We start from the raw sequence: 24551 nt of genomic DNA, 5'->3' as shown, positions 1-24551 counted from the left end.
AAAATGAAACATTTGACCTAAATTATAATAGCTAGAAATAAAAATACAGATCCGGACTCGAGCGGAGATGAGAGCGCCGCCTGCTGATGAAGACAGGTTGTACATTAGCTTGAGATGCAGCAGCTTTCACGGAATCACCGGGATACAGCAGCAGCATCCGCACGCGATCTCGCAGGGCCTTCGGTAAGATCAACCCTTTACATATCAAAGCAAAGCTTCACAATAATGACACTCGAACGAACGATATTTCATCTGCAATAGGAACAAATATACCGCGTGTCTTGATCAACAAATTCATAAATGAAGAGGTTTTGTTTATCGTTTTAAAAGTTGTTTACTTGAATAGCATCCACCGGATAGCTGGTGAGCTATCTTACGGGGAGTGTTCTCTTAAATTACACCTTTGAAATGTCTGCCATCTTATTTTAAGTTCAGAATTTTTGCAAATGTGATGATAACTTTTACCATTATTTTGGTGGTGCTGTTTTTGCAGATAACGTTAGTTGTGACATTCACGATGATCCGTACTGTTAGTTTACAGTAGCTACTGTTGGAGTAGATTGTTGATCTTTGCTAGTGTTTATTTAGAAGTATTGAACAAGTATGGATCATAATGTATGAATTCATTAGTATTGCAGTAGCCATTTCAAAAATATTTACATCTGTATCTCAATCAGAGTACATTGCTTTAAGGTTTATATGCATTTAAAGCAATGGTCTAGAGTGGAACCAGAAAAGAATGCTCATAGAATGCACTGTATCTAAAGTTGGCTTTTTAATGGACACTAAATAGACATGTGCATTTATAGACACCAACTCAAATGTTGTGTTTTCAAGAAAATACATTCTGACAGAGCACTAGAGTGTTTCATAGAGACCAGCTGAATGACTAAATGTAAATGTAAGTGCATGTGCCACTTCCAGACAGTGTAGAAAACAGCACAGTTCAATAAAGATGTAAAACACATTATACATTTTATATACAGTACAATACACAAAAGGATACACCCAATAAATGTATGCGATGGACAGATTATACGTACACATTATTGCATTATAGAGTGGTCCATGGGAACAAGGTCCTACTGTATAGTCTGGGGTCCTATAGCCCCCAGGTCTGCCTGTGTCTCTCTGCCTGTGCAGGACCGGATGTAGGACAGTAGAGGTAACATTCCATCATGGCATTGATGGCTGGAGTTACTTATGGTCATCTGAGTTTATTTCACACACCGGTGTAGATATCATGGAAGGGTGGAATTTTATGCTGGCTTCACGTGCTCTCGGAAATTTGATGATTCCCACTTCAACCGTAAAAAAATGTATGGAACGGTGCTCTTTTAATGTTAGCAGATACTTGTAATGTTTTAATTCTACATTGCTATCATTAGTTATATTAAATAAATACTAATGTTACCAAATCCAGACATCACTTCCGGGTTGACGTGGGAATTATCACATGTTTGAGAGCATGTGAAGGCAGATTGCACTAAACTTGCGAGTGTCAACAGCGCTTTTTCCCAGATCAGGCGGTGATGCAACCAGTCAGAATGCTTTACTTAGTGCAGGTGATCTGCTCATTCCAAACGGTTTTTGTGACTTTTTTACACTATGAACTATTGCCCTGATGCCCTATATGCCCCTTGTCTCCCATTCAAAATTTCTGAATTGTTATGAATGGCAATTTCACGCTTGAAAAAGGATGCAGAAGCAAATGAAGATTTCTTTGTTCTGTTTAACAAAAAAGAAGATATTTTGATGAATGTAGGTAAGGAAACAGTTCTGGAGCACTTTTGACTACCATTGTACGTTTTCCTACTATGATACTCAATGGTTGCCAAGAACTGTTTGTTAACAATCATTCTTCCAAATATCTTTCTCTGTGTTCATCAGAACAACGAAATTGTATAGATTTGGTACAACTCGAGGGTGAGTAAATGATGACAGAATTTTTGCGTCAACTGGTCCTTTAAATCGTTTGAGTTCGGAGGTTCATAGTTGTTTTGAATCCTTTTTTTTTTCTAAGTATCTGTTCACTTTTAGTGCAAACCCCAGTCCGTAAAATATCCTTTAATGTACCACAAATGGATTTGAAATGACTTTCAAATGACTTTACTTTAAGTGAGTAAATTATTCACCATTGGGTGAACTATCACTTTAACGATGTCTCTTCTTCTTTTCTAGTAACCGTTAGTTGTTGATAATCAGAGGGATCACAGATGTAGCTAAAGGAGCACTGCGTTGCCCCTGCTGTTCCCTGCACTGCATGGCTTCTCCTGCTAGTGTCTGTCATCGTTATTCCATTACCCCAGTCCTGCACACCCTCATGCTGGGGTCGCAGGCCTCTCACAGACGGACCAATGACTGCCTGGATTGTTCTGCCTGTCAGCCTGTCTGCCTTCTCCATCACTGGGATATGGATTGTGTACGTATTTTAATATTATGATATTTCTATGTAGAAGTCTCATGCTTTGACCTGCCTTTGGGTGTAAGGTAAAGTACATACTTTTGTGAGTAAGGCAGTAATTATATCATGTATAAATAAACATTGCTGGTTCAATTCCACACTCTAATAAGATAATATTCCTGTCACACGTATGATAATATACTTTTTGGCCTACAGGTATGCAATGGCAGTAATGAACCACCATGTCTGTCCTGTTGAGAACTGGTAAGTTGAATCCCAAATCCTAATTCCAGGGTTTTTACTGCATAAAGAAATTTTAGGCGGCCGCCATCATCAGATGTCGTGCTGCCTCAGACTCGCCAAAATGATGTTGGTTGTCTTCACAAGAAATGCTGCATGGGGTCAAACGACAAAGCTGAAACTAATATTATCGTTTGTCTTAGATGTAATGCAATGTATATACATGACTTAAGGTTAAAAAATGCTGTATTTTCCACATACCGTGCATGTTTGTATCTCCTCTTTGCCCTGCCTCTCTGAAACGCGTTGAATTTTTTCAAAGCTCATCGCTATGAAAAGCGAGGTGTACTATGATTGGCCAGTTAACCAGTGCGTAGTGATTGATTGAATACTGCCAGCGTGTGACGGAAATGTAACGCTTCTTACCATATTCGGAACATGAGGTTCCAAAGCAATTGTACTGACAGGTGATAAAATGTCATCGGTACTTCCTTATATCAATTCCAGCCCGAATCTGATACGGAAAATGAACATGATCAATCTGATACATCAATTTTGCCAGCGCAACTTGAGTAGGATGTAAAGTATTGGTAAGGTTTTATAAAATAAATATTATGTTAAATAGTTAAAAACTATAGCTAATTGTTTTACCTTTTATATACAACGTTATAAAGACTATAAACAAACAACCACATACATCAAACAGAGTTTGTGTGAGATAGAAACAAGCTCGCATTGCAGTAGGGAATGGAAACATAATAAATAACGCAAGAGCTTTGCCCCTTCTTGATCAACCAGTGTTACGCCACGTCTCGTCGCGACTAATGGTTTAATGGTTAGAATGGGCCCACGTTTTAACCAAAGCTTTCGTGCATAGCTGTTCTCGATCTCTTCCAGGTTCGAGAAACAATAGTCGGTGAAATGCGCTGTACAAACTTGAACATTCGGATTGTAGTTTTCTGGAACAGTGTTGTAAATAAAATGTAACCATTAGTTTTTAGTTGTCTCATCTTTTGGCAGAGCAAACAAAGAGTCTTTCTTTTTAGCAACGAAACACACAGCATCTCTGCGACATGGCTGCCGCGAATAACGATGCGTTTAGATTTGGGCAATCTTAGTCAAATCATGTTGCGAAAGGTCTTTGGTGAGAAATGCTTTTAGATAGAATGTTATAAAATTTCGCAATTTTACCTGTCTAATACATGCATGGGCAACTTATAACACACGAAAGAATTCGGGCCATATGACCCCTTTAACAGACTGTCATTTGTAACTGCAGTTGCGCCATTACGCCACAGTGGAGGCGCTGTTTCGTTCGACTAGCTGTGTTTCACGTCTGTTTGTTTTGCATCCAGTACATTTTATTTATTGAAATTTCTTAAATTAATATGAGCTACATCAATGTATTGTCTTTAGCTGTACAGTTAGATCGTTGAATCAGCGTATACTGTACACAGAGAGTTTGACAGTATGAACGCACACTTTGTTCAGAACGACTAGCACACGAATGACTGATTTAAACCGATTCATTTAAACTATTGAACGTTTCAGTCACTAGCGAATACTAGAGATGATTTAATCATTTCAGTGAACCACAGAGAATGCAAGATGTGGATGAGCTTTGCTCATTTAGTAGGAGTTTTTAGTAACTATTTTGGGCTGAAAAGTAAAAATATATATATATTAGTGGTGGGCATAGATTAATTTTTTTAATCTAGATTAATCTAGATTAAAATGGCTCATTTGAATTCTGCCGAAGGCATTCAGAATATGTGTGCTACCCAAATAATGACTAAAAGTAAGTCTTTGAGAACGGGTTTCTCAAGCCAGGTGGCGCATTAGACCAGGGGCTCATCTCCTGTTTCCAAAATGCATCACAAACTGCCGCATTACTTCCCCATTAGCTAAGGGATGATTTGCGTTTAGGTGGTACTTGAGACTGGAAGAGCTCCTACAGTACATTTACATTAAGTCATTTAGCAGACGCTTTTATCCAAAGCGACTTACAAAGAGTGAGGGAGCAACAAGCGATATGTCATACAGGAGCCATAATACATTAGATCTCAATACAAAGTTACTGGTTTCAACTAAAGCTAGACCACTACCTGTTGAGAGAAAGTGTTTTTTTTAAACCAATTCCGCATTGCACAAGATGCAAACAACCTTAGTCTTGTCGATGTTTCTATTGGGAAGCTTCTTAAAAATTAATATTCCCTGAAGCAAACCCGGCGGCTTCATAGCTGCATCCATGTTAGCACGTCACGTTTGATGCGGTAATTTCACAGTAACGTTATGTTGTGTTCAGACCAAACGCGAATGGCGTGTCAAGCGCGAGTGATTTATATGTTAATGCAAGAGCCAATAGACCTACTTGCTGCGCGAATCGCGCGAATGAACCCCTGGTTATGAGATGATGAGGCGGCTTCTGCTTCCGCGAATGACGCGAATCACGCGAGTTGAAAAACCTCGTTCTCACCCCGTACAGTGCAGTTAAGCTGGTATACATCCGCGCTAAAATATCAAGGTGAAATTTGATAACAAAAAGTCTGTTTGGTTGAATAAAAGTTATGTTTTATATAAATTAATAATTGTCATTTTCATCTAATTTTATTAAAACTTTTAATATGTTGCTTTGGTTTAGCCACTTAAAGATACGTTAGGTCTACGTGTGTATATGATCAGAATACCAAAGTCACCATATTCAGTTTAGACTTCAGGATTTCATGCTGAGTTCTGTGTATTATAGGTCATACAATTTGACATGTACAGAGGAAACTGCAAAGAGGGGCTTTCCAAAGACCTGCTGCACACTTCAAGACATCCCGCTTATTAGGTAAATGTTACAGATTAAAGGGGATGAACATGATTTGATTTCACTCTTGTGATTTAAGGTTATCTTTTTCCATTCTTTTAACAGTAAATGTGGTTGCTATCCACCAGAGAGCTGTCTCTTCAGTTTGATAGGCAATGTTGGCGCCTTTATGGGTAAGAATGGCTAAAGTCACATTCGAAATGAACTCTATTGTTACATAGATGGTTTCTTATCATAAACAGTCTTCTTAAGTTCACTTACCATGTCTAGACCGAATAATATCTCATTAAATATAAATAATTAATAAGATATCCAAATATGTCACTGGTCCACTAAGAGCCGATATTTCCAGGAAAATGTGTGCTGTTTACATTATTACATCGTTCTTATTCTTCCTCACATTCTGTCCCTGCAGTGGTCATGGTGTGCATGTTGCGCTACGCTCAAGTGATTGAACACAGCCACCACGGCTGGACCAACACAAGCGCTTTGGTGTCCGGGTGCATAAATGCCCTTGGCCTGGTCATGGTGGGCAACTTTCAGGTCAGCTGGCAAGAGCGAATTGATGACCTCAGTCCATGGAATGTCAATTGAATAACTGTTTCATTCTGTATATCTTTACTCAGGTCGATCATGCAAAGACTCTTCATTATGTGGGAGCCGGAGTGGCATTTCCCGCAGGTCTGCTGTTCGTGTGTCTGCAATGTGTTTTAACATACCGAATAGCAGAGACAGCACTGGACTACTGGATGGCTCATGTGCGTGTCGCTCTCTCAGCTGGAGCTCTGATATCACTTGTTCTCAGTATCCTTACATAGAGCTTGTGAGTGATTCTGAACAGCAGTGGTCAGGTGTTTTAGACCCTATAGTGTTAAGTGCTGTGTACAGTCTTTTGTATACAAAATTGTGCTGACTATTAAGTGTGCCATTCATTTGAAGTGGATTTCTTAACATCATTCTTCCTATTCAAGGTGGAATCTTCTTTGTCCACGAGAGCTTTATGTTACAGCATGCTGCGGCCATCTGTGAATGGGTCTTTACTGTGCTGGTCCTGGTCTACTATGGCACCTTCACCTATGAGTTTGGCACTGTCAACAGCGACACCATAATGGCAACCTTAATGAAGCGCAGTCACCATCACCATCCTGGAGCAGGGGTCATCGTGGGGGGTATCGGGAAAGGTGTTGCAATGGGGTGTGGTGCCCGCAGCCTCAAGTCCCCTGGGGGCAGCAGCACCTCCACACACCTCAACTGTACACCCGAAAGCATTGCCATGCTTTAGGGCTTTAGCGATACGGAATTCTCTCAGACCTCAAAACTTGTCTCAGACAGAACTCTTTTCTCATTTACACCTGCATCTCACAGATTGGTTGAATACTGGGATAAGCAATATAGAATCACTTGGAGTGCTTATAGCAAGGTGGAAGGCTTGATAATTAAAATCTAAAGTAATGACCAGTTGGTCGTAAATATAGGGTGATTTGCACGAGGCCGTTTTTTACATTCCTGTGTAAAACCACATAGACCTGTACAGGCAATTGACCAGCACAAAAGAAACATGTGAATCCGAATGAATTTACTGCAATAATTATTCTCTTAACGGTGCGTTCAAACACTGACAGCGATAAACCCCCTGGAATTCTGAATGTCATAGTGGATGATTCTTAAGAGATCTAGATTTTTTTTAAATACTTGCATCTACAAATTTCATTTTTAGATATTTAAAACAAAGTCTTGCGTGTTTAAAAGCGTTCATTTTTAACACAATTTTTCATAACTAGACCTTAAAAATCTCATTACCATAACAGTCCAAAAATGTCAATATCATAGCATGTTTTGCTAAAATAAGAAAAGCCATAATGCCGAAGCGGAATTTTTATTAATCTAACATAATTAGACATTAATGAAGTATATTCCTATATTTCTATATCATTTTTTAAATGTTAAAACTTACTAGTATGGGTAATGATAATCAATATTCTTTGTGTGTAAACAGTTCTTAAAAATGTGACGGAGGTGAGAAAATCAGTCATAGACTTTTGTTAACCTGTACATTCTGTCAGTTTGTCCAGTTATATTTTCCCGAATATTTTAATTTCATATCTCTGTTTCATTTACAACATATCATGGACTTCGACATGGCTAGACCTGTTACGGTGATGACATTTGCATCAGAAAATCTAAATTCTTTTTCACGGTCTGCTCTTGTTTCATATATGAGCTCCAATGATTTGGATCCCATGGGGACTGAAAAATCGCTGTTGGAGTAAACGCCTCATAAATCTGCTACAGATCTGCCAGCAATACCAAGACACTTGGCTAGACAAAGAAGTTAAATGTCTAAATTTATCTAACCTTACTTCACCTGTCTAATCTGTAGGAACTTTGAATACATCATTGGTCAAGCCATTACTGTAGCAATAGAGATGTTAGTTAGGTTGCAAAAGCCATTGATGCCAGTAATTTGTGGCAAGTGCCAACTCTTCAGCTTCCAGCTGTACAGAAAATAAATGACAGTAGAAAACAATCATTTAGGTTAATCTCTCTATAGAGATTATAGAGATCTGTATTTTAAAGCCAATGTGGTATCATCCAAGTGCTACACATTGTGCTTGATCCAAAAACTGCCTGCACAAATCTGTTGCATCCCAGGTGTTCTAAAAATAAGATCTATAGTATTTTAAGACCAGGGCAAACCAATATTTGTTATCAGTTCATTTATGTTATGTTACCCATGAGCCATTGTTTCTGGACTCACTAAGATCAAGTGGTAGAAGAACGTAAAGTATACAGTAAATGTCACAGCACTCGCATCTTTTCCATTTCAAATCAGCAAATACTTGTGTAAAAAGCAATCTGCTATAAATGTAATGTCATTTGAGGAGTTGTATTTCAATGGTAAACCAAAATTTGTTTATGTTACTGCTTCTGCATTTACCACCAAAAAGTCATTCACTAAGTACACTCCAGGTTTCAGGTCCAGTGTTTCATTTAGAGGACTTGTCATGATGACAGGAGGGGCATTTTGGGGTATTGTGTGTTACAATGATAAAGGGTATTGTTTCGGTTTGAGTTTGGTTCACTTGACATTGTGACACTGTAGGGAAACTCCTTTTTATCTTCATGCTGAAACTTTATTGAATGATGTACTGTTGGGGAATATTCAGTATTCTGGTGAAAATAAATTTCCCCATAACATCAGGGAAGGTTTCCAAGGATATAGAGATTAATTAATTTAAACATTTCATTTATGTAAATGATACAGAGCGATTGTTACACACAGCTGCTTGTAAATGAATATCTTTAGCTAAGCAAATAAAATATGAATACTGCACTGAGACAAGGCCCTAGTCAATAATACGAAAAGAAAGGCACTTCTTAAATAGCGTCGGACTGCTAACACTATTCTTCCTAGACATTGCATCTTGTTATATATGGAATACTCAGAAAAAATCTGAATGTTGGAAAATAAGTAGTGCACTTATAAGGACTTTATTTTATTCAGTGGTCCCAAAATGTGAAATCCTCTATAATATGGTGTATTTTGAAATATTGCTCATTCAAAAGCAGTGTGTGTTATATTAATACATGTTATAGGAACCAATGATGGTTGGTTATGCGTTTTATTTGTTTATATTTTTTTCTTTGAAATGCAGACAATGAAATGGTGCAATATTCAACTTTGTTAAAGTACTTGCAAGCAGGCATACCTCGTTCAGAATCCTACTAAAGTCCTAGAAAATGTTGAGTTCCTGAAGGAGCTTCATGCAATTTAACCGCATTTACTTGTTGTTTTATGTTTTCTCCTGACATAGCTACGGCTTCATAACTCAGACAATTACATTACAGAGATGCCACAATATTTTAGTTTGAGTTTCTCGAGTTCTGTGGTACATGGGTGCTTTTCCTTATGGTCCTTAGTGTATCTGAGGCCCTTATCACAAAAGGAAATTTTCGGTCATAATGTAATGACAGATTTTCTGAAACATGAAATGGAAAATGAAATTGATCTTGTTACAGTTCATACCGCAACTTTCTGTTTTCTGTTATAACCCAATAATCTGCACGTTTTCTTATCTCTAACAAAGGTTTGTTTTGTGAAATATAATTTACCTGATTTTCAAAAACACTGTTTACTACAAAGGATGTTTTCCGCAAGTTTACAACTGTTTACAGCACAGTTGTATGATGTATAATATAGAATTCATACGACCATTAAAATAGCTTACTATGTCTCTTGTCTATAAGGGGCGAAATAAACACATTTTCAGACACAATAAAGTGCCCGTGTCCTATGACTTCAAGGTTATCCCAGCTGTGCCTGAATCGTTGTTTTAAGTATAGTAAATATCATCCCAAGTCTGTCACATGTTTAATAAAGCACTTAAAAGGAAGTCTAGGTTTTGACAGATATTTTAGTATATTTAGTATAGTACTGGCATTAAGCCTGTGTGAAGGAACATTATTTTTTAGTTGTTCTTTTGCCCAGCACATCTGCTGCTGGATTACCTTTCCTTTGTTTATGGAAATGCAGACTTGCAAGGATGAACAATGGAAGGCTAAACCTTTCTGTCATTTTAAAACTGAAAGAACTGAATGTAAAGTCACATACAGCAACGTATTATAGTGATAGATTCTAGATAGACAAAAATGTTTGGAACACAGATTTTGAGAAATGGTGTACTATCAATAAATAAGCAGCGTATTAGGATGAAGAAGTAACTATATGATGAGATTGTTACCATGGTTGACAAAAAAAGCATTTGAAGAAAAAGAAACGAGAGAAAGCGAAATGATGAACCAAAACATTTTCTGAAAATTTGGGAATAGAGAATAAAGAACACATAAATGAACATTTATAAGGTATAATAAAACAATCACTGAACAGCCTCTCCACTGAGAAAACGGTAAACAGTCACTGGTCTTTTTCTTAATGTTATATTTTTTCCAATGCATTTGTCTGGAGAAGAGGTTAGATATGAGAAGTTCATTATTTTAAGAAATTTAGAGATAATACAAGAGAAATTATACAAACAATTCATGACATTAGACAGATTTGAATTCTTATTACAATTATAGAGTTTTCCAAAAAGGGAATTTCAGTTTCTGAGTTTATTTTACTCAAGCATTTGATTACAATATTTTGTCAACACTTAAATCACTGAGGTTGACAATAGTTAACTATTCTGCATTTATTTTCACTTAGTAAGGTTATGATTTTTTAGGGCAGTAATATGACATAATATAATAATATATATATATGTAATTTATATTATTTTATAAGCAATTGTGATATATTTGATAGCAGAAAGATACATGCACATAACCTTAAAAATGCCCTTCCTTTAAATCAGCTTGTTTACATACCAAATATCACCACCTTGGAGTTTCTTGGTAGCCTTTTACTGCTAAACCTGTTTATAAGACAATGTTTTGCTGAGAATGTGTATAATACTGGCTTAGATAAAAAACAATCTTTAAAGTTAAGATTCACAATTTAGGCGAGATGTATAATTTTGCATGACAATTTGGGCATTTTAAATAATGAACAGATTTTTTTACATTAGCTCAGAAAATAAACCAACATAATGAATATCAGCAAAACATTTTAGACCCCCCCAACAAACAAATTTTACAGTAAAATAATTGTCTACCAGTGGTATAATTCATAATCATCAGACTGGTGTCTTCCATCAGTCTGCTGAAGTTTATGGGTTTTCTAAATCATCGTGTACCTCTGGATGCCCATGCCCATGTACATCTTGGGTGGCAAGCATGGCAATCACCACGGCAAAAATAATAATGGCTGAAACCACCACAATGATTACAAGTCCTTTATTAGCCCGCAGGTACTCCATCATCCGCTTCTTTTTCAGATTTACAGCTTTTTCCAAATCCTGAAAATGAAATTAAAACAGAACTGGAGGTCAATATTTTGGATGGACTTGTTTAAAACTACAGTGATTTGTAGAAATACCATTTTACAGAATTCCCTGACCTCTGAGGCCCATGTTTATATTTTACATAAATCAATAACTCAGTGACTGTCTTGAGTTGCTGTTATATTTTACATAAATAAATCAATAACTCAGTGACTGTCATGAGTCAACACCTTTAACTTTGTTTTGGTGAAGTACTCTTGGGGTTACATTCTATTATTTGACTCCAAGGCAGCACAGATGCACACTTACCCCGTTCTGCAGATGTTCAGCTCTTTGATCGAGATCCGAAAGGTCATCTTTTCGTTCTTCTGCTTTTTTAACGTTTTCCAACATAATGGCTTTCACCTCGTCTGGCTCTGTATGCGCACTCTCAATTTTATCCTAAAACATAACATATGGATAACTTTAAATTCAACTTCATTTTCATAATTAACAGTAGTGTTTTTAATAGAAATGTTTACATTTAAAAAATTTGTTTATTTTATATATTTTTGTATTTATTATTGCTCTTCTTTAGTTAAATTAAGCATTATAAATGTAAAATCACTATTCAAGTTTTTTTTTATAGCGACTACACTACTTGCATTTTCATAAAAAGAAAACATTGCGTGACGTTGCACGAAATAAATATTAAATACATTAATATTACAGGAATGTTGGATGTACTGCTTCAAATTGTTTTTCTTATAAGTTTTGAATAAACTCACCATAATGCAGCGTTAATGAAACAAATGCAGAATTGTGAATGAAATAATAAATATGTAAATAAATGAATAAAAATAAACGTGGAAAAAAAAGCCGCGTCGAGAAAACTTTTTGGACAGTGCAAGGCGCCTCCTCTCTCGCTATAACAGTGATTCCTCTTGGCTTAGGGAGGAGGTGGAAATGATTTCCCTTCCACCAATCTCATTCACTGATGAAGGCAGGTCTTTACTATTTTTTATCAGGAAACGGCAACAATGTGACCATTTCAGGAACATTTACTAACGTTTCTTCTAAGAAATCTTATTTTTCTATCCACCCCAAAGTACCATGTGACCCTGTGGCTTTACAGTATAAGGTTTTAAAGCGGATATGCATTACCTTTTGGAGAACTGAACACAATGTTTGAACACAACGTACTGTATGAAGTGTAAACATAAATACTGATAAATTTCCATGAAGTTTTCTGACTTTTGTGAGTAGCTACAGCAGCCTATGACATTACTCGGGAAAAACTGTGTCTATATAAAAGTTATATCCAATGAACTTTTTTATCCGTGGAATATTGGAAGAGTGTGCTTAGGCTACTTCACTTTTGTTTTTTATTTGACAGGTGTTAAAATGATACACTTTCAAGGGCTCGAAACACTGCACACTGAGGACATCTGCTGGCCAAAGGTGTAAATGCAATGGAAAATATTGTTATATTAAAACAAAATAGTACATAATACGTTATGGTGGTATTTGTGAACTGTCTTTGTATTTTTCAGTAGGCCTATGTAATTAGCAGGCTTGAATGTTCCAGAAAGGACTCGTAAGCCCCTATAGAGGGTATGCATAGACGTTACTTTACTGCGTGAACACCACCTGAGCAAGCCGGAGCGTGCCCTCCTGGGTGGCAAAACACTCATCAAAATGACTGCTTCCAATATCAGGAAATGCAATTCCGCGCAACATTTCAGTGTCCATGAATACCTGAATCCTTTGCAAGTCGTATGGAAGCCGTAATGATCGCCGTCGAGTGTTTTAGTGCCTGTTTCTTTGTTTCTACTATTCTCCTAAGCCATTTTGCTGCGTGTTTTACCACTCAAGGGGGCGTGTCTTGGATAGTCTTTGCAGGAAGACTATTCAGATTTTAACCAAAAAATATGAGGGCACACGATTTTTAAGAGAATGACCCATATTGATAAACGTACAATAAACGCTGCAAAATTTCATGAAAAAATAGGCATTGTCACATTGTTTATTTCACTGGGACTTTAAATGCATATTCTCCAATGAGCGTCAACCACATTTGGTTATTCTCGACACAACATTAAATCAAATATCTTTGTTACAGTATCTGGGACAGAACCTTCAAAACTTGATCCAATGAACGTTCTAACCATACTTTTATTTTAAAATAATTTCCCTTTATATTTAACAATAAAATCTGATATTAAATAAATGTTTATATTTAGTGATATATCTGACCCACCACTTCGTCCTAACAAGTCTTAATTTTTACATTTCCAATTACGGCCGCTAGTTGGCGAACGCTTCGCGCGCACCTTGGCTGGCGGTGTCAAATCTTTGGCGTCTGAAAGCGCTGCACTTTTATCATTTATAGGGTTTCTGATCTCCTAAAATACACGTACAATGTCAACAAACGGTAATACTGCGAGAATAACACAGTTTATGGCCCCAGAGGAACGCCTTCAGTTTGGAATTGAGGTAAATGTACACAGCAGAAAATACAAACATCACCTGACAACAACCAGCGCTAGCAAACTAACGTTACTACTTTTTACACGTGCTTAAACCTTAGTTTTCTACAACACAACTGCTCTTAAGCTGCGGAGACTGAACTTCAGAAAATGTAAATTAAAGAAGTTTTAACCTCTGCAATGATGTCACGTTATTGTCCTCCAGAAATGACAAAGTAGACTATATTTACAATACCTATATACAGTATGGATGCAATAGCGGATTAGCTTGGTACAATTATATACCATTATATTATGTAGCATTACAACTAAACCATCATTTAGAATTAAATTAAGTGAGCATAAATGATCAGCAATGTGAAGACTTTGTTAAGAAAGAGTTTATAGATTGTATTTTCCCAATGTGTCGTTTTAGACTCCTTACCAGCGTCTTGCTTTGCAAATGCAAGACATATTAGGAGATAGAGGAATTCTCAAAGAGGTGATTCATCCAGGAGAAGGCCGACCCATACCTTCTCATGCTTCAGTATCAAGTAAATTACCAGTTTAATGAAACATTTTTTTTTAATGGAGCAGCTTTCTGCCTAGGATAGTCATGTAGTCAAGTTTAAATGGTTCTTTTTTGCTATGTCAAATTTATATTGTGTTTTATCCACAGTTCACTTTTCTGGTTTCCTTGAGTACTCCGACATGCCATTTGAGACAACCCTCAATCATAAATATCCTCGAATGATGAAGCTTGGTAGAGGTAAAGTGGAAATTAAAGCAACACTATGGAACATTCGCTCACGGGTTCCCCCATGTGGTTGATGAGCGCAATTGTCTTTTGCTAGTGTTGCTTCTCCGTGGACAGCGGAATACACGTGAATTTGTTGACGTAGCTGATGGAACAGAAACGATGGAACGAATGCAGAAACATCGTTTGTAAACTCTTCTGTAGGCAGGACATGGGCGGGGCTGTGTGTACTGACCCGAACACAGAACTTACAGAGTGTGAATGTAGCCGCTCTGAGGCTGCTCAGGTAGCAGCGGGAGTAGAATTAGTCCGGTTAAGAGTTGTTCCACCACTGAAATAATGTGGAGACATTGTTTTAAGAAGATAAAAAAAAAACTACAAAGTGTTGCTTTAAATTTACTCAAATGTACTCTTTCCTCAGATGTTACTTTGTATGGACTAGAGCTTGGCCTTCTTACCATGAAGAAAGGCGAGTTCTCCCGTTTTCTCTTTATGCCCAAATATGCCTATGGTGACCTTGGCTGCCCCCCGCATATACCTCCCTTAGCCACAGTCCTGTATGAGGTGCAAGTGCTCGACTTCTTAGACTCAGCACAAGTAGATGAATTTATGGATCTGTCCGTGGTAAGATGCAAATAATTTAGCTTCTTTATTTTGTCAAACGCTTTAAATTAGTTTTACTGATATCAATTGATATAGTCTCTGTAACAGAATGTATGTAAAATGTGCAAATTTTCTTAGATCCCTGGACCATCAGAGTCATTAAAGGGGTCATATGGTGCGAATGCGTGTTTTTCGGTGTCTTTGGTGTGTTATAAGTTGCCCATGCATTCATTATACGCGTACAATTTCAATAATGAAATATCAGAACAAAAGATTCGTTCTAAAAGCAACTGCTCAACAAGATCTGCCTGAAACGCTTTGTGTAACCAAACCCCCACAAATCTAGATCAGTTCGTGGTATGATTTGACTAAGACCGGCATAATGCATAAGCAAGCAAGGTGGCCGTACCTGGCCGTACCTGATGTTCCAAATATGGTAAAAGGTGTTACATTTCCGTCACACACATGCAGAATTCGACCAATCACCACGCACTGGTTAACTGGCCAATCGGAGCACCCCTGGTTTTCAGAGTGATGAGCTTTGTAAAAAATCTGCGTGTTTCAGAGAGGTGGGGGAAATGGTATGTGGAATGGTATGTGGAAAATACAGCGTTATTGAACCTTAAATCATTTAAAAAAATTGTGTTACATCTAAAACAAATGATAATATTTGTTTTAGCCATGTCATTTGACCCCTTTAATCTTGGGACATTGGATTAACTTTAAAGAATCCCAAATTCCAGAGTCATTTATAGAACAGTTGGCACACATTTATGAGGATTATCTCAAGACATTTAAGGTTTATGTCTGAATGTGTTTTAAGTTTGATTGTGTTGTAATTAATCGTTCCTCAGGAGGAACAGAATGATGTCCAGCTGGCAAAACTGCTGTCTGTGGTGGACACCCAGCGTAACTTTGGCAACCTCTGCTTCAATAAAAAGCGCTATGAAGATGCAAAAGAGAGATACCAGCAGGTTTTGTTTTCTCTCATCTTTAACTGTTTTATTTTTTTATTTGACCAATTTTAAGATCAAACATATCAATAGTTGATAACACACAACAATTTTAATTCTGTCATAACTTTGTCCCTCATGTCATTCAACAAACCTTTTATTAAAAAGAATAGCTTGTAAATGGTTTTCTTTTGCACTGAATGGAAGACAAAAAGATTGACATGTAGGCGAGTATAATTTACAGAAAATTGTATTTGATGTTCAAATTTACCCTTTAATTCATCATGAATTTGAAAAGGATTTTTTTTTGTCTTTGCAATATTTAATTGAAAGATGCAAATATAGACTGCTTTTGGCAATTCTTTTTTGTTTGTTTGACGCTTTTGGCATAAACTCCACTGACCCATCCCCTCAGACCGTAGCGAGTTTCATTTGTACTGTTTGCAGTGGCACACTCTTTTTTCTCATTCGATATTAAATCAGAAATATGTCCCAATGCAACGAACGTTGCAGATGAAACTACCGGTTCATGTGGACTTAAAGGCTGGTATACTGAACGTGTAAACATAATAGAAAGATATGATAGATTCATTTTAAACGGAGCAATAAAACAGGGACATTCTGAATTTTTTATACCTTGAATATACCAAATGTATAAATGTAACTGATCGAAGATGTTTTTCTAGTAACATTCTGTTGGTCCATGGAACAGGCTGTGACAGTTTTGCAGAACCGTGAACCACTAAACGATGAAGAAAAAAAGCATCTTGAGGAAGTCAAGTTACCTTTCCTACTCAACCTCTCACTCACGTACCTCAAACTGGAGAAGCCCCATAAAGGACTTTGTTTTGGACAGAAAGCCCTGGCTATAAACCCCCAGAACACCAAAGCACTGTTCCGCTGTGGCCAGGTGAAACCTCTTGCCATTTTTAAGAGATAGTTCACCCCAAAATGGAAATTCTGTTCTCAGATCTCATCTCCCCCTGACTCCCATAGTATTTACTATAGTATATATATACTATTACAGTAAATGGGTGTTGAGATCTGTTTGGGTACTGACAGTAGAATAAAGAAATTTATGAGTTGAAGGGGTGAATAAATGATGACATCATTTTCATTTTTGGGGGAACTATTGCTTTAAATATCAGCACATATTCCTTGAGTAAAATGTGTCACTCTATGAAGACTAGTCCGTCTTAAATCTTCTAATTAAAAGAGTCATCAATTTTAACTTTCTTTTGTTTACCAGGCCTGTTTTGAGATGAAGGACTATGAAAAGGCTCAAGATTACCTCATACTTGCACAATCAAAAAAGCCATTTGACCCTGACATCAACACCTTGCTGAAGAAACTGGGACTGTAAGTTTGCCATGCCTAAATGTTTAGCTGAATCGCTTTCAAATGTGAATGTTCAACAGAAGTAAACCAAACAAATATACTGATACTTTGCAGCTGTTACAAGGACTATTTGGATGGAGAGAGAGAGATGTGCTCCAAGATGTTCTCAGGTTTTAAGCCAAAAGAAAAGTGAAGGTGTGTGCAACTCTTCCAATGTAGTTTTTCAGATTGACCACAAGAGGGCAGTATAAGATAGTAATTTTGACTTAAAGGGCCAATATAGTTTTGCAAAATATGTTATTCTTTAGTTTGTTTTGTCTTAAGGTACTGTATCAGCTCTCAGTACACAAAATTGTTCTGCATGTTACCTTGTTTAATATATCAAATTATATATGAATCAGATTTTTTATGAATAATATTTTATTTGGAACATACTTATTCAGTTGTTCAGTGCTCTCCTTTGATCATCATGTTCAGGTATACCTGATATGATATATATGTGGAAAGCCATACCAAATGTTGAATATTTTAAGTATTTCCTAAGAATGTTTTGTTAATATTTCATATTTTGTGCAGTACGTGTGCTGTCCTTATTGTTAAAAGTTATCACTAATGACTCTGTGTCAGCATTGACCAGTCATTTTTTTATGTTGAAGTAAAAGAGTTAAGTACAGGAATCGTGTAAACAAGGTGTTCTCCTGACCCAGAGTTTGGAATTGTCCATAGATTTGTACAGAAATAAACACCGCTGCATAAGATTGAAAACATACATAAATGTTCTTTTGTTTTTTGTTACGTAAGTAAAAATGGGTGATGTAGGTGATTCCTTTTGAAATATCTTAAATTTGCCCTTTAGATTTTGAAGTTGCTTACCATCCTGTGAATGTCCAGTCTTAATTGGGTAAGGATTGCAAAGATAAAAAAACTTTGTAAAGGGTAGATGCAAGATGTTTTAAAGTTTGATTACTTAAAATAGAAAAAAGCCTGGAGAATTATGCTTCGCTAACAAGAACATAATATTTAGTATCAGATGTTGAGAGTGTGATATCAAGATTGTGTGGGAGAGAATGCGTGTTATAGACGGATGGTTACTGTGATTTTGCCAAGAAGGATGTGTGTTTGGATCAAAATACTTGTTAGGCCTGAAACAACATTACTATAAATCACTAGGGTTTAAGGGTACAGGTTAGATCTGGGGTTAGAGGCTTGAAAAACATTTGCGTAGATCTACAATTTCCAACATATTTAGATACGGAATGGGTTGGGATGGGGGGGATAAGGGTATGTTTGTTTGACAGGAAACAGAACATGTCCTACTTGACAAAATAATGGTCACCCATATATATTATGCAGAGACATCAAATGGTTTGGGAACAGACTTATGCGTGCAAGCTCACAACAGATGCAGATCTCCAGAATGAGATGATAGCTGTAGACACAAAGACCCCAGTTGTCTGTCCCTGCCCATGCATGTTTTAGATCTGGAAAGACTTTATGTATGATTGTATGTACAGATATGTTCATACAAGAAGGTGAATGGTGTAGCTTCTGTGATAAGATGATATCACAGTTAGGATTCCATTGACTTCATGGATGCCTTTTCTAGGCGGGTTTATGATTGAAATATAAGAATGAACCAACACATTCATCCAGTAGTTTTCGAGTTGGCACTGTATAAAATTAAAAATTAAACTAAATTAAACTAACTAAATTAAAAACAAGACAGCATACTTCCAGTCTACTTTTTATGTAATTATGATTATATTTGACTCTATTTGGCCTAAATGTGTACTTATTGTTTTATGAAAATTTGTATTCTAGAAATATACTAAAAGTGCAAGAATAATATGCTTAAAGTAAACAAGAAAGTAGACTGTTCTTGCATTAACAAAAAAGACATTGACATTGAAAAGCACTTACAAGTATATTCTGACAAGTATACTGTAGATCAAATGGTTGTTATGCATTACAGAAATTTTGAATGCAATTACTAGGATGATTCATATTGTTTTGAGAATTTTAGCTTTCCAAACCATAGCCCATGTTTCATGCTAGCAAGTGTGGATCCAACATCACAAGTTTTTTTTAATTTAATAAATAAAATACTTTATTTTACCCCTTGTCTTAACTAATAGAGTGTTGCTGTTTGTGTTAGTGGGAATCGGTCTTCTCACTTCTCTTTTGATATGAAACTGCCAAAGCATTGAATATATACAAACAGTGTTGTTTTTCTTAATCTTGTGAAGTAAAAGCTTTCTTTTTGTACATACCTCAGCCAGCTGTTTGTTGTTTTTTGGTGAGGCAGAAATGTTTTGGGCTATCTGCTGATGTTGGTCACATTACCTTTGTTTAGTATTAAACTGTACTGAAGGAGTGCTTGGGCACTGTTTCTCCTGGCTCAGGGTTGAGGATGTGGTGCGATGCTCAACTGTTGCTACAGACATGTTGGCGCCCATGGATATAGTGGATGAAAGGCCTGGGGTTTTTTTTTTGCGACAGGTATGAATGGTCAAAGCAAAGAGAGACTATAGTTATTTAGTTTTAATTGAATTAAATCCATAACCAACAAATTTGACTTCTACTGGATTTTAAGAAAACTTCATAAAGATTCATCAGTCTCCGAGAGATGTACAGAAAAATAACAAAAAATGCTCATATCCAAGCGATTATTTTCTTTTTTTCTTTCTGTAATTTTCTAGAATAGACCTTGTATCAAATTAGACTTGGGCAGAAAAACTTTTCTGGCAAAGAAACTGCATCCATCCTGCATAGATTTTACAGGCCAATGGAGACCATTATCTGTTGCCTCTAAGTGGACTATTGTACTGGAAACACACTGGTTTACTCAAACCTGCACACAATGAGGCTATGCCTCAGGAATATTCCCTTCATTTTGTATTTTCTGTTCTGCGTTGACGCTATTATTGGTCCTTAATGTTCACGACAATCATGGTTAAATATGGCTTTTGGCTTTGTTTAGATGCTGTTGTAGACAACATGACTTTCACATGCAGCAGGCTTCTAATGAATATTTGCCTCTGTGTAAAGCCCTGTGTATTACCTGGAAGCTATGCAAAATTATGAATTAAATAATGTAGGTGGTTGAAAATGATCAGTTCATTTTCCTTTATTTTATGGACATTTCCTTTAATGCTAAAATGTAATTTAATGCACTGCAAAATGTTAAAATCAGGTAAAACAATTGAAAAATTCCTTCTTATTAATACAGTTTATTGTGCCCTATTTTTACAGATTTCTTTAGTGTTCTTCTTAATTATTGTCCATAAGATGCAAGACACTTCTACAAAGATATTTCTACAAAGATACAAGTTAACTTGATTCTTTGTTATAGGTTTTCAAATCAGCATTTTGATGTTTCAGCTGTCATCTATTAAATTATCATACAGCCCCTGATAAAAATTAAGGTCATTCCAAAATTTCTTTAAGATTTTCTTAATTTACTATTTATAGGTAGGTTTAAGTAAAATAATAATTTTTGTTTTATTCTTTGAACTAGTGACATTTCTCCCAAAATCCAAATGAAAATACTGTTTTCTAAATCGCGTTTAATTGCAGAAAATTCAAACAGGACAAGCTGTTTCAAAATTACAAAACAAAAATGAATTCTGTGAAGTTTATAATTATGTTTCGACAAAACCAACACAAAAACAACATGTATTTTATGATCAGTTAAAAAAATGAATATATGGCAGATTTTTTTCACAGCTTTAATAATAAAATAAGCAAAAGCACTGGACTGGAATCGCCACAATACATGCAGAAATGCTGAGTTTTTCTTTTCAGTTTTTTCGTGGCTGTATGAATGTAAAGAGTTTGAGCGACACTGGTATCTTTGTAGTGTCTTCCTATTTACCTCAGAAGTGAGGTAAATACATTGTGAGGAACTATATCGTGACACAGTGGAGACTTCATGTGCATGATGCTGTTTTCAGATAGTGGAGAGATATCGCTGCCATCTCAGGCTTGTTCAGGCAGGAAACACAGTCTTGGGATTTTGGTCTTTAAGAAATTGCCCCCCCCCCTGTAACGTTTTCACGTCATACCTAATAAAAGACACAAAGATAATACTCTGTTTAATATTGCCCTCTTAATTTACATCTCATCCTCTTTATTTACGCATATAGTAAAACAATGGCACAGATTTGCCCTGGCAGCCATTTTAGGATTTTCACAACATTTTAGCAGTGCAACACTTTTTTTGCCTTGTTAATTTAAATTCCTTTACAGGTCTCAATAATTTCTGTGTCATTTCGAATCTAAGCAGTGGAACGCAAGCTGCTCAGTGCGTTTCATTTAACATCTTAATTCTTTATAAAGCTACAGTGCAGGTTTGAGGAACAAGGCTTGATATTGTGTAGTTCTGCCGGCCTTTGCCAAAAATACCATATATGTTATTCTTTTTTTCACTCCCCTGCACGCCGGAGAAGAATCAGCTCTATGTGAATGCGAGCCTCGTGTTTATGTAAGCTTCACTGTAACTGGAACAGAGCATTAGCAGATGAGAGAGGAGTTTAGTGAGCTTGAGAGGGGAGGTGAGATGAAGAAAACCTTGTGCCGTACTGATGGAATGGGAGGAAAGCAGGAGAATGAAATGAAGAATGTGTTGGAGTGGCAGGTGATTAAGAACTTGGAGTGGGATGCCTTCCTTGAGATCCAAGCACAACATTCAGAGATGTGGGAACAGTGCCTAGGTCTGGAAAAAGACCTTTCTGATTGCCGCCCTTGCAGGTGGGAAACGGCATCTCACCGTATATGTATAATAACATAGGGGGGATGCAAGGCAGAGAAATACAAGTGTGCTCACTGTGTTTGGCTTGTCATTCAGTTTAGTTAATCCAGACATTTTTGTTAGCTGAACCCCTGTGAACATGTTTTGATACTGTACGGAGAAAACCAGGTGTCTTTAGGGGAAGTTATCATAAAGTTTCAAGCAGGCAGTTATAGAATTGAATGTAAAACTGCTAACATTCTAAAAGCAAATAACTTGAGTGTTTAATTTGAAGAATATATAATTTGCTATTATAGAAAAGCTCATAACTGGACATGAAGTTGGTCTTTTTTTGGTACCACTGGATTTACTACTCTTTGTGGTTTTGAAATAATACAAGGGGTAATGAAAATGATGTTATATTCCCTTTTTTATAGGTGTCCATGAGCCAAGTGATTTATGTTTAGAATATCACAGATGTTCAGACTTCTATAACATCTTAATAAAAAAAAGGTTAATAAGTTATAGTTCACCCAAAAAAGAATATTCTGTCATCATTTATTCACCCTCTTGTCTTTTTAAACCTGTATGACTTTCTTTCTTCCGCAGAACACAAAAGAAGATGTTTTGAAGAATGTTGGTAACCGAAAAGCACCGGCCCCCGTGAATGGGGGCCAGTTAACAAAATATCTGCTTATGTGAGTTTACCTGTAGCTCAGTGGTAAGAGCATTGCGTTAACAACGCAAGGTTGTGGGTTCGATCCCAGGGGATTGCAAATACCTATGTAAAATGCATAGGATAAAGCACTGTAAGTCACTTCGGATAAAAGTGTCTGCCAAATGCCTAAATGTAAATGTGTTCTGCGGAAGAAAGTCATACATGTTTGAAATGACAAGAGGGTGAGTAAATGATGACAGAATTTTCACTTTAAGTAATTCCACATGGATGGAAAAAATGAAATATCTTTCTCCTTGCAGATGTCATCCGTCATTCTCGAACCAGAGCTGTAAACATAAAGAACTGGCACATATCAGGCAGTTTGTCACTATCTGTCTTCAAATACCCCACCGGGCTCCTGTGAACTTAAGCCAGTGAGGTGATACCTGATTCCTGTTGCCATCCACACCATATTAATAGGACTTGTTAGGTGTCCCTGACTTGCTGGAAACATAGTCGGGGGAGGCTGGCATGAGGTGGGGGTGTTAGGCCTGTCCAATTTATTTTAATCTACTGGTAAAAGATACCCACTGCAAATCCAACCATACTTGCCATTTAGTCAATGCCTCTGCTGTTAGATGCCGTACAACCTGGATAGATACTGCTGCCATGGATGGCTTCCCATTATAGTGAGACCTGGGGAGCATGTAGTAAAAAATGTGCCTTTCTAAAATAATTTTCAGAAAAGAGAAGAAGAAAGAAGATGGAACTGTATTCAAAATGATCAAAAAAAATACAAAAATGACATTGTGTGATACACTTCGATACAAGTAGCCATTACTTAAGAATGATAAATATTTATGATTTATAGATTTGTTTCAAAAGTATTTTGGCTTAAAATATTACAAGAAATCCATAGTGTTCCATCATTGGGAATAGTAACCGTTTGCCAAAAAGTTTAAATAAATGCCACTTTATTTATTATATTTTTGTATAATATGATGTAGTTATGTAATGCGGTGACATCGATGGATTGTTTAATTCTTTAAATACGTTTAGGCTGAAAGTGGAGTAAAGAAGTTGACATGTCCTTGTACTAAACACCTTATTATTCTAAAATATTCAAGTTGAAAAAGGCATTCGACATAAAGCAAAATTAATATAGAAAATTCTTGGAGATCTTGGACTGTTTTTCATAACCTCGTATATTCTATTGTTGGGCGGTAGTGTTATTTCTTCATCACTTAAGGGAAGTGCTGCTATATTTCCGTTGTATTTTTTAAATCCTTGTTTGTATTCATCTGAATAAAGTTGGGTGCCATAGCATAAATTAAAATGTCATTTTTGATAGATTTTTGTTGAGTGTGTTTGTGCATGTTCTGTTTACATTTTTTTTGACTTTGGTAAATATAATTTTTAGTGCTTGTTTGAGACTTTAGTATTACAAATTTCACTTGAAAACTTCAACCATTATTTTCCCTGAAGCATTCATTTTCTTTGGCATAGTGTGTTGTGATCTTAGCTTGGACGTGGCTTTAGTGCCTCTGGGTGCCAGAAAAGCTGCATGTGCTTAAGTAAGAGGCGTGTGAAGACACAAGGCCTTTTTTGCCTCAGGCTAATGGCTACATTTGGAATATTCATGATCATACTGGACTCATACACAAACCGAATGAGATCAGAGCAGATTATTCGGCCAGATTAATTCAGGACAGGTGTGTTTAAATAAAC

The 24551-nt window shown here is 36.5% G+C and overlaps 2 protein-coding genes across 3 annotated transcripts; both read left to right on the top strand.

Moving 5' to 3' along the window:
• Nucleotides 1-87: 87 nt before the first annotated feature.
• On the top strand, nt 88-9060 carry tmem150ab (transmembrane protein 150Ab). Its single transcript, XM_056747279.1, has 8 exons — nt 88-183; nt 2182-2422; nt 2621-2668; nt 5391-5477; nt 5562-5629; nt 5872-5999; nt 6083-6260; nt 6428-9060. The coding sequence occupies exons 2-8, from the start codon at nt 2358-2360 to the stop codon at nt 6736-6738; spliced, it is 885 nt and encodes a 294-aa protein (XP_056603257.1). The 5' UTR covers nt 88-183; nt 2182-2357; the 3' UTR covers nt 6739-9060.
• A 4566-nt stretch (nt 9061-13626) lies between these two features.
• Nucleotides 13627-23856, top strand: fkbp6 (FKBP prolyl isomerase 6). 2 transcript variants are annotated; one of them, XM_056746591.1, is made up of 9 exons: nt 13627-13813; nt 14222-14339; nt 14465-14554; nt 14964-15166; nt 16000-16119; nt 16811-17008; nt 17348-17457; nt 17551-17631; nt 23144-23856. In XM_056746591.1, exons 1-8 carry the CDS (start codon nt 13739-13741, stop codon nt 17627-17629), a joined length of 993 nt encoding a protein of 330 aa, XP_056602569.1. In that variant the 5' UTR covers nt 13627-13738; the 3' UTR covers nt 17630-17631; nt 23144-23856. The 2 variants fall into 2 exon arrangements, with proteins under 2 accessions (XP_056602569.1, XP_056602568.1); XM_056746590.1 differs by lacking the exon at nt 23144-23856 and having other exon boundaries at nt 17551-18199.
• Nucleotides 23857-24551: the final 695 nt, after the last annotated feature.

The sequence above is a fragment of the Triplophysa dalaica genome, chromosome 4, assembly GCF_015846415.1.
Source record: "Triplophysa dalaica isolate WHDGS20190420 chromosome 4, ASM1584641v1, whole genome shotgun sequence".
NCBI classification, from domain to species: domain Eukaryota; kingdom Metazoa; phylum Chordata; class Actinopteri; order Cypriniformes; family Nemacheilidae; genus Triplophysa; species Triplophysa dalaica.
Note: the sequence above shows the minus strand (reverse complement) of the source record. Positions and strands in the feature narration are given on the sequence as shown.

What these genes read in the sequence shown, in the direction of transcription:
- tmem150ab (XM_056747279.1), top strand. Translation starts at nt 2,358, where the DNA reads ATGACTGCCTGGATTGTTCTGCCTGTCAGCCTGTCTGCCTTCTCCATC. An exon ending in CAAGACATCCCGCTTATTAG is followed by an intron (nt 5,478 to 5,561) that starts GTAAATGTTACA and finishes TTCTTTTAACAG; the next exon opens with TAAATGTGGTTGCTATCCAC. An exon ending in CAATGTTGGCGCCTTTATGG is followed by an intron (nt 5,630 to 5,871) that starts GTAAGAATGGCT and finishes CTGTCCCTGCAG; the next exon opens with TGGTCATGGTGTGCATGTTG.
- fkbp6 (XM_056746591.1), top strand. Translation starts at nt 13,739, where the DNA reads ATGTCAACAAACGGTAATACTGCGAGAATAACACAGTTTATGGCCCCA. An exon ending in GCCTTCAGTTTGGAATTGAG is followed by an intron (nt 13,814 to 14,221) that starts GTAAATGTACAC and finishes GTGTCGTTTTAG; the next exon opens with ACTCCTTACCAGCGTCTTGC. An exon ending in TTCTCATGCTTCAGTATCAA is followed by an intron (nt 14,340 to 14,464) that starts GTAAATTACCAG and finishes TTTTATCCACAG; the next exon opens with TTCACTTTTCTGGTTTCCTT.